General features: G+C 44.3%; 1 protein-coding gene across 10 annotated transcripts in view; it reads right to left on the bottom strand.

Annotated features, from left to right (window-relative positions):
• The window catches only part of VPS50 (VPS50 subunit of EARP/GARPII complex), a 203,241-nt gene extending 194,840 nt beyond the window's left edge, over positions 1-8,401 (bottom strand). For 6 of the 10 annotated variants that reach the window (XR_012157551.2, XR_012157552.2, XM_073333944.2 and 3 more), the window contains exons 1-2: positions 8,250-8,401; positions 1,141-1,209 (exon numbers count right to left, since the gene is read on the bottom strand). Coding sequence is in view for 5 of the 10 variants with exons in the window: in XM_073333944.2 (XP_073190045.2) it covers positions 1,141-1,209; positions 8,250-8,282 (102 nt within the window). In the remaining 5 variants the exon portion in view is untranslated. Of the gene's footprint in view, positions 1-1,140; positions 1,210-8,249 lie in introns of those variants that run through there. The other 4 variants (XM_073333942.2, XM_073333945.2, XM_073333948.2 and 1 more) reach the window with 4 other exon arrangements.
• Between the last annotated feature and the right edge of the window lie 612 nt (positions 8,402-9,013).

A 9,013-nucleotide genomic window follows, 5' to 3' on the forward strand; every position in this document is an offset into this window, starting at 1 on the left:
ATTAATGCCTGCATACCACTAGAACTTAGAACATAAGTTATGCATCAGTTCAGATGTTATGAAAAGACACTAAAGATAGGAGGTATTACATTTTATTTCTTTTGGGAATATTTTTATTTTATATGATTGATTTTCTCATTTCCCTCAACACAAGCAGTGCATTATAAAAGGTACTTTTGTGTATAGAATCATAGAATATCAGGCTTGGAAGGGACCTCAGGAGGTCATCTAGTTGAACCCCCTGCTCAAAGCAGGGCCAATCCCCAATTTTTATTTTTTCCCAGCTCCCTAAATGGCCCCCTCAAGGATTGAACCCACAACCCTGGGTTTAGCAGGCCAATGCTCAAACCACTGAGCGACCCCTCCCCACCTTCAGAAGCTGAAGACAGTACCTTTTATAACTCATAGGTTAAAGCCAAAATGACTGAGCTATGACATCATTTACAATAGATCATGCGTGGTTCAAGCACATTAGTAAAATCAATGGGGCAATGGACACAGCAAATCTTGCAACCAACACTTGGAAGATGTATTGAGAATTAAGCCCCACCTTTTCGCATGATTGTCATGACAGCAGCATGTTTTCTGTATTTATCAGCAACTGACATTACCTGAGCAGTGAGACAGAGTAATTTGCTTTTCTGGGATCATTATATACCTCTAGTAATTGTGAAGCATAAGGTAGAAAACCACTTATCTGTTGACATAACTGCAAGATATTATGATTAAAAATCTCCAACTATGAGGAATATACTTATGCTAACAAACCGATAAAGAGGCTGGACACGGAGGGCAGAGGTGCATGCTGTACCTTTCAATGGGGAGAGAGTATGGCTTTTGTAAATTTTAGTCTCATAGGAAGAAAAATTGGGATTAAGAGCAGAAAACAATATAAGAATTGTTGAGTTCCATGAAAGCCCATCTTAATTTTGACTCAGTGCACATTCTCACTCCCTGGATACTAGACCTGTTGCAGAACTCACTCATTCCGTTTGTGGAAAAGAAAACAGCAAAAACTTCTCCAACACAAACATGTCCCAAATAGATGGGAAAAAGAAAAGAGTTGCCTACTATGTTTAAGAACAAAAAACCAGAAACATTAAAACAAACAAGAACCAAAAGAATATCTATGGGTCACACCTTGCTAGGAATCCGAAAATTCTCAACGGGACTGAGGTCATGAACGTTCTCCTGTGGACTTTTGAGACCCTTAAAAAAGAAATGGAATAGTTAGTTAAGCTAGTCAATTCTGTACATCTTGCAACTAAACCATGTTAAGATCTTATCTGCAGGAAAAAAATTTATATACAGTAGCTTTAATAAACATGATTCATGTCAAATATTTCAGTGGGTCTAATAACATGGGTAATTTATTCAAAGTATTTGCAGGTTTGGGACCAGAGCCTGCACCACATCAGTAAAATTCATGAACAAAGAGATTAGCATTTCTTTACAATTAATACTTACTTTCTATTGTACCATCTTGTCAACTCCCACATCTGTTATTCAGTGTTTAAAAGGCAAATGTAACTCAAAACATAATGTACCCTATTCTGCTAGTTTGATGAGTTAATGGCATCAAAAAGCTTTAATTCAAATTAAGTGCCACCTCCTTTGTAGCATAATTTGTCATTTCTGTATAATGCAACACTTAACTATTTACCATATAAAACTGTTAAACTTTTCCCTTTATATTTATTAGCAGAGGAAAAAACAGTACACTCCAAATTTTAGCAATTATGTAATAATTGTTTCTTCCAAAGAATTTTAATCATGGAAACAGATAATGTTCTTATGATGGCAAGATTTGATATAGGATACAGGCTGTATCACCCAGCCAACTAATACATAAAAGTTTACTGAATGTTAAGCATGTTAATAATTTTAAAATGTGACAATCTAAAAGGCACACTGATGGCACGTATCTGTTCCCAATGTGTCTTCTGAATCAGGCCTGGTTAACTTACTGACAAAAAACTAGCTTTTAATACTATCAGAAACACAGAGGCAACATGGAGGCAGAAAAGCAAATCACATTCTGTTATTCTACATGTATAAATTCTATCAGTGCACGCACATGATTGAGAGCAAGGAACTCCGAAGTTTTAAACATGGCTCTGACACCAGCTGCCTCTGAGGCCTCAGCCAAGTCACACAGGGCTCAAGTTTCAGACATACTTATCCCCCAAAACTCTCATTGACTTGTACTAGAGATATGAGTCCTGAGACTCTCTGAAAGTCAGGCATTTAATGTCTGCGCTTCAGTTTTTCCATCTGTTAAAGGAGGACTTTGTGAAGTTCTTTGAGACCCTCAAATTAAAAGCATTGTATAAATGCTAGGTAATATTACATAAGCATTGTTCAGCATTATTAGAAATTAAGTACGAGTTTGCAACAAGAAAAATTTCATTTTCATTTAAAGCGAACAAATTTGAGACTGATGAAGTCTCTGACAGGGAGTAAACAGATGATTTTTGCTAAGGGCATCATTTTTTCTACTCACTATATTTTTTTAATGTTTCACCTTCCAGGTTGAAAAAACATCACTTTTTGCAGGTTTACTTGTCTGATTTTATTATGAACTTTGGAAACCCAAACACATTCTCCACCTCAATTGCCCTCACCAACCAAAAGAATTCACCACCTCAATCAGGCCAAGACTCAAAATATCAAGCAATTCAAAGTGGTAGCTGAAAAATAAGAAATTCAGATATCCGTTTTACCCCATCGTTATTTTTAGCAGTGTTTACAGTGTATAACAGTGGTTCTCAACCAGGGGTCCCAAGCCCACTGGAGGGCCACGAGCTGGTTTCAGGGGGTCCGCCCAGCAGGGACGGCATTAGACTTGCTGGGGCCCAGGAAAAAAGATGAAGCCTGGCCGTACGGGACCGAAGCCTGGGGCCCCAAGCCATGACATGTGGGGCTGACTCCAAAGCCTGAGTAACTAAGCTTTTTAGGGCCCCCATGGCATGGGGCCCCCAGCAATTGCCCTGATTGCTACCACTTAATGCTGGCCATGGCTTTTATACGCAGAAAAACAGTTGTTGTGTCACAGGTGGGCTGTGGAGTTTTTATAGCATGTTGTGGGGGCCTCAGAAAGAAAAAGGTTGAGAGCCCTGGCACATGACACCATTAGGAAGTTCTTATTGAATGTTAAATGAACCCCAAGCTTTCCCAAAGATTTAAAAGTGGTATTGAGTACATGAGGGGTGACCGACCTATGGGATAGCTCAGTGGTTTGAGCTTTGGCCTGCTAAACCCAGGGTTGTGAGTTCAATCCTTGAGGGGGCCATTTAGGGATATGGGGCAAAAATTGGGGATTGGTCCTGCTTTGAGCACGGGGTTGGACTAGATCATAGAATATCAGGGTTGGAAGGGATCTCGGGAGGTCATCTAATCCAACCCCCTGCTCAAAGCAGGACCAATCCCCAATTAAATCATCCCAGCCAGGGCTTGGTCAAGCCTGACCGTAAAAAAATTCTAAGGAAGGAGATTCCACTACCTCCCTAGGTAACACACTCCAGTGTTTCACCACCCTCCTAGTGAAAAAGTTTTTCCTAATATCCAACCTAAATCTCCCCCACTGCAACTTGAGACCATTACTCCTTGTTCTGTCATCTGCTACCACTGAGAATGGTCTAGAGCCATCCTCTTTGGAACCCCCTTTCAGGTAGTTGAAAGCAGCTATCAAATCCCCCCTCATTCTTCTCTTCCGTAGACTAAACATCCCCAGTTCCCTCAGCCTCTCCTCATAACTCATGTGTTCCAGTCCCCTAATCATTTTTGTTGCCCTCCACTGGACTCTTTCCAATTTTTCCAAATCGTTCTTATAGTGTGGGGCCCAAAACTGGACACAGTACTCCAGATGAGGCCTCACCAGTGTCGAATAGAGGGGAACGATCACATCCCTCGATCTGCTGGCAATGCCCCTACTTATACACCCCAAAATGCCATTGGCAACAAGGGCACACTGTTGACTCATATCCAGCTTCTCGTCCACTGTCACCCCTAGGTCCTTTTCTGCAGAACTGCTGCCTAGCCATTCGGTCCCTACTCTGTAGCAGTGCATGGGATTCTTCCGTCCTAAGTGCAGGACTCTGCACTTGTCCTTGTTGAACCTCATCAGATTTCTTTTGGCCCAATCCTCATATTTGTCTAGGTCCCTCTGTATCCTATCCCTACCCTCCAGCGAATCTACCTCTCCTCCCAGTTTAGTGTCATCTGCAAACTTGTTGAGGGTGCAATCCACACCATCCTCCAGATCATTTATGAAGATATTGAACAAAACCGGCCCAAGGACCGACCCTTGGGGCACTCCACTTGATACCGGCTGCCAACTAGACATGGAGCCATTGATCACTACCCACTGAGCCCGACAATCTAGCCAGCTTTCTATCCACCTTATAGTCCATTCATCCAGCCCATACTTCTTTAACTTGCTGGCAAGAATACTGTGGGAGACAGTGTCAAAAGCTTTGCTAAAGTCAAGGAACAACACGTCCACTGCTTTCCCTTCATCCACAGAGCCAGTTATCTCGTCATAGAAGGCAATTAGATTAGTCAGGCATGACTTGCCCTTGGTGAATCCATGCTGACTGTGCCTGATCACTTTCCTCTCCTCTAAGTGCTTCAGAATTGATTCCTTGAGGTCCTGCTCCATGATTTTTCCAGGGACTGAGGTGAGGCTGACTGGCCTGTAGTTCCCAGGATCCTCCTCCTTCCCTTTTTTAAAGATGGGCACTACATTAGCCTTTTTCCAGTCATCCGGGACTTCTCCCGCTCACCATGAGTTTTCAAAGATAATGGCCAATGGCTCTGCAATCACATCCACCAACTCCTTTAGCATTCTCGGATGCAACACATCCGGACTTGTGCACGTCCAGCTTTTCTAAATAGTCCCGAACCACTTCTTTCTCCTCAGAGGGCTGGTCACCTCCTCCCCATGCTGTGCTGCCCAGTGCAGTAGTCTGGGAACTGACCTTGTTCGTGAAGACAGAGGCAAAAAAAGCATTGAGTACATTAGCTTTTTCCACATCCTCTGTCACTAGGTTGCCTCCCTCATTCAGTAAGGGGCCCACACTTTCCTTGACTTTCTTCTTGTTGCTAACATACATGAAGAAACCCTTCTTGTTACTCTTAACATCTCTTGCTAGCTGCAACTCCAGGTGTGATTTGGCCTTCCTGATTTCACTCCTGCATGCCCAAGCAATATTTTTATACTCATCCCTGGTCATTTGTCCAGTCTTCCACTTCTTGTAAGCTTCTTTTTTGTATTTAAGATCAGCAAGGATTTCACTGTTAAGCCAAGCTGGTCGCCTGCCATATTTACCATTCTTTCTACACATTGGGATGGTTTGTCCCTGTAACCTCAAGAAGGATTCTTTAAAATACAGCCAGCTCTCCTGGACTCCTTTTCCCCTCATGTTATTCTCCCAGGGGATCTTGCCCATCAGTTCCCTGAGGGAGTCAAAGTCTGCTTTTCTCAAGTCCAGGGTCCGTATTCTTTCCTTTCTTCCTTGTGTCAGGATCCTGAACTCAACCATCTCATGGTCACTACCTCCCAGGTTCTCATCCACTTTTGCTTCCCCTACTAATTCTTCCGGGTTTGTGAGCAGCAGGTCAAGAATGACCTCCTGAGGTCCCTTCCAACCCTGATATTCTATGCTTCCATTCTTTTTGGGGGAGGGATAGCTCAGTGGTTTGAGCATTGGCCTTCTAAACCCAGGGTTGTGAGTTCAATCCTTGAGGGGGCCATTTAGGGATCTGGGGCAAAAATTGGGGATTGGTCCTGCTTTGAGCAGGGGGTTGGACTAGATGACCTTCTGAGGTCCCTTCCAACTCTGATATTCTGTGTGATTCTATGGCCCACAGGCCATACACAGCCCACCAGCGCATTTCATAAGGCCTGCAGCCTACTTCAACACAATATACCAACGGCCAATTTATTAGCATTTTGTCATGTTTACATCATTTTAGTTTATACAAATGTGTAAACAGACAATACTGTACATGGAAACAACCTATCTAAATACATATGAAACAAGCTGAACTTAAAATATAAAATCAATACAATCAATAAAAGGTGAGTTTAAATCTTATTAAAATATGTATCATCTGTTTGGCCCCTCAAGGTTGTGCTTAGGTTTCTATGGCCCACCTGTGTAATAAGGTTGGGCACCACTGGATCACATGATTCCTGGCCCCAGGACTAAGAATTTTAAAATAATTCTGAAACTAAACTTTCCCACACTGGACTAATATTCCACCCACTCCAACACTGAATATTTTTTGTAGCATTATTTCATATTCTCACCATTCTTAATGTATATTTTTAAAAAAGTTCCCTTGCATTGCTTTTGACATCAAATCATTTTCTTCGTCTTCTTGCTTTCACTTAGTTACTGAACAACTCTGGACCCCGTATGTGAGTAGCATAGGAGGAGCCCATGCCGTTAATTTCGAGAGAATTTAAGCTTTATGGGGAGTTTCTTGCTTATACATTTAGAAGACAATTCATGCGCTGAAGGTTAATTCATTGCAGTCTTCCTGAGTTTGCACACAAACAGCTTCAGCTTCTCTATGGCCACCCCAAAGCATCTCCTAAGCAGCAACAGACTGAAATCAACAAGACTGATTTTTTACATCTCTAGTATTGAGAACCCCGACAATAGTTACATATGTCAGTTTCACTCTGCTACTACTAAAAGCTAGGACTAGATAAAGGCAAAGAAGCTAGCCACAGAAAAGGACTGGAGAAAAATGGAGCTGGGAGAAGGAATGCAGAAGGGAGAGCCTCCCCTAAACTGACAGTAGCCTGGTGCTGGAACAGAATAAGAGAGGACTCCACCACCTCATTCGCAGCAATGAGCTGGATTGCATGTGGGGTGATGGACAGGAAACTCTCAGCAGGAAAGAGACTTCAAATTGATCAGATGCCTCCTAGCAGGGTGATAAACTATGGAGCCCTCAAGCAGCAATAATGACTCCAGTAGAATCCAGCATCCACACCATTCCCAGTATCTAGGTGTGTGAGGGGAGCTGGGTTTCTCACCAGAACATTACTTCTGGGGTTTGAAAAATGTCCCAGATACTTACTGGATGCTGTCTCCAGTACAGCTTTGAGAAACTGGAACTACAAGCCTGAATATACAACCGCCCTTCCCTCTTCTAATCTTCTACAGTTCACAGAGTTTGACATTTAGTTAACTAGAACCCTTTGGCTTTTTGTGACAGACCATATTTTTTAAATTTGTTAGGCACACAGATAAAGTTAAGCACACAGGTAAAAGTGGCCTAATTTCCAGAGATCAATGGGAGGATACCTGACTTAAATATCAATTTTAAAAAAACAGACCTTTGAACAAGCAGACTATAATGTGCATTAGACTGTCTGAACTATAAAGTTAATCAATAGAAAGTAGAGAGAGGTAACAAAGACTCAAAATATTGGAACAGGTTTTCAAGTGCTTATCAAGAGTTGTTTAAATGTGCTCTAATATAAATGTTTCCAATGCTACTTCAAAATCCTGCCATAACTCCCCTCCCCCCTCTTTTTTTTTGAACACTTACAGTCACTAAAAAACAAAACCACATTACAAGGAAAAGTTTTAAGGTAAAACTGCACTAGAGCAAGGGAACTCGAAGGACACCTTGCGATCTGTACCATAAAAAAGGAACAAATAATAGGACAGAATAAACCATTTAATATTTTGAAATTTATTTGGGGTTCAAAGTGCAAATAAAAGCAAAAATTGGGTACCTCTGAGGCACATTACATCTCCTCTCTTCCCAAGTGCCACCGCAACTCATCGTTTTTCCAGCACCCCACTTTAGCCCCAATATAATACACACTGGTGTTCCTTGTTCAGACACCGTGGGCCTCTATACTCTCGGATACGCACATGTGGCAATCCCCATGCAGAGACTGGGGGCACCACTTCCTCAGCCCAGCGCGCGCGCACGCACACACACTCCCAGTCACCCTAAAGCCTCATCCCACCCCCGCTACCCCATAGAAGGGCCGCGATCCCTCTTTGCAACACTCCCATACAGTCCCCTGAGGAGCGACGTCTGACCGCCCCCCAGCTCAGCCCCGCAATCCCTGCCCACGTAAGGAACTGCGCCCCTCCACAGACACACGGCCCCCAACTGGGCCCTTTCTTATTTCCCCCCCCGCCCCGGATCTGAGTCTCACACACCTCCCCCGCTCCGCCCCTATGCCCCTCACACCCCGCCCCGTTCCCCCTTACCTGGCGGGTCATCAGTGACTTGATTTTCTGCATGTCCGCACCGCTTCGCGCAGCTCAGGCCCACGGGCCGGCTGCGCTCACAAACCCCCGTCACCCGCAGGCGAAAGCCCCATCTGACACTAGGAAGCCATATTGCTCATCACGTGACAGGTCTGCCTGCTGCCTGGTGCATTCTGGGATTGGTAGTCCTTCGTCCGCGCCATCACCCTTCATGGTGCTGGGGACATGCGGCCTCAGAGAACTACAATCCCCATCGGCGGATCCAGCCCCGCCGGTCCTGCCCATCCCACACGGCCAAAGCTGTCCCCTCGGTGTAACACGGGTAATCATAGAGAGGAAGGGACTCGTTGCGTAGAGAGCCTCTTACAGGAAGGATTCACTGCCTCCTGCTGGCTGAGCTGCCGCATTCAATCAAGCGGCCGGCCCTCCATCAGCCAAGGAGCCCTCGCACCCACCTGCCCCTCGGGGTGTCTCCAGGGCTCAGTTTTCCTGAGCCTCAGAGACGCAGGGTGGGGCGGGGGAAGGAGGAACATGCAGTCGGAGCTCTCGAGACTTTTTGTTTTGGAGGGAAGAGGTTCTGTGAATGGGAATGGTGCCCAAAGGCTGCATTGGCGCAGTAGAGAAGGGAGAGAGAGGTACAAACAGTAGTGCAAGTAGGGTGGTGCTCTCCAATATGTATTGGGCTGTTAAATTGGTCAGGAGCGCTCAAGGGGAGGCTGGGGGGTGACGCCTAGGGAGCAGAAGGTGTTTAAACACCGTTTTTT

The sequence above is a fragment of the Lepidochelys kempii genome, chromosome 2 (genome assembly GCF_965140285.1).
Source record: "Lepidochelys kempii isolate rLepKem1 chromosome 2, rLepKem1.hap1, whole genome shotgun sequence".
NCBI classification, from domain to species: Eukaryota; Metazoa; Chordata; order Testudines; family Cheloniidae; genus Lepidochelys; species Lepidochelys kempii.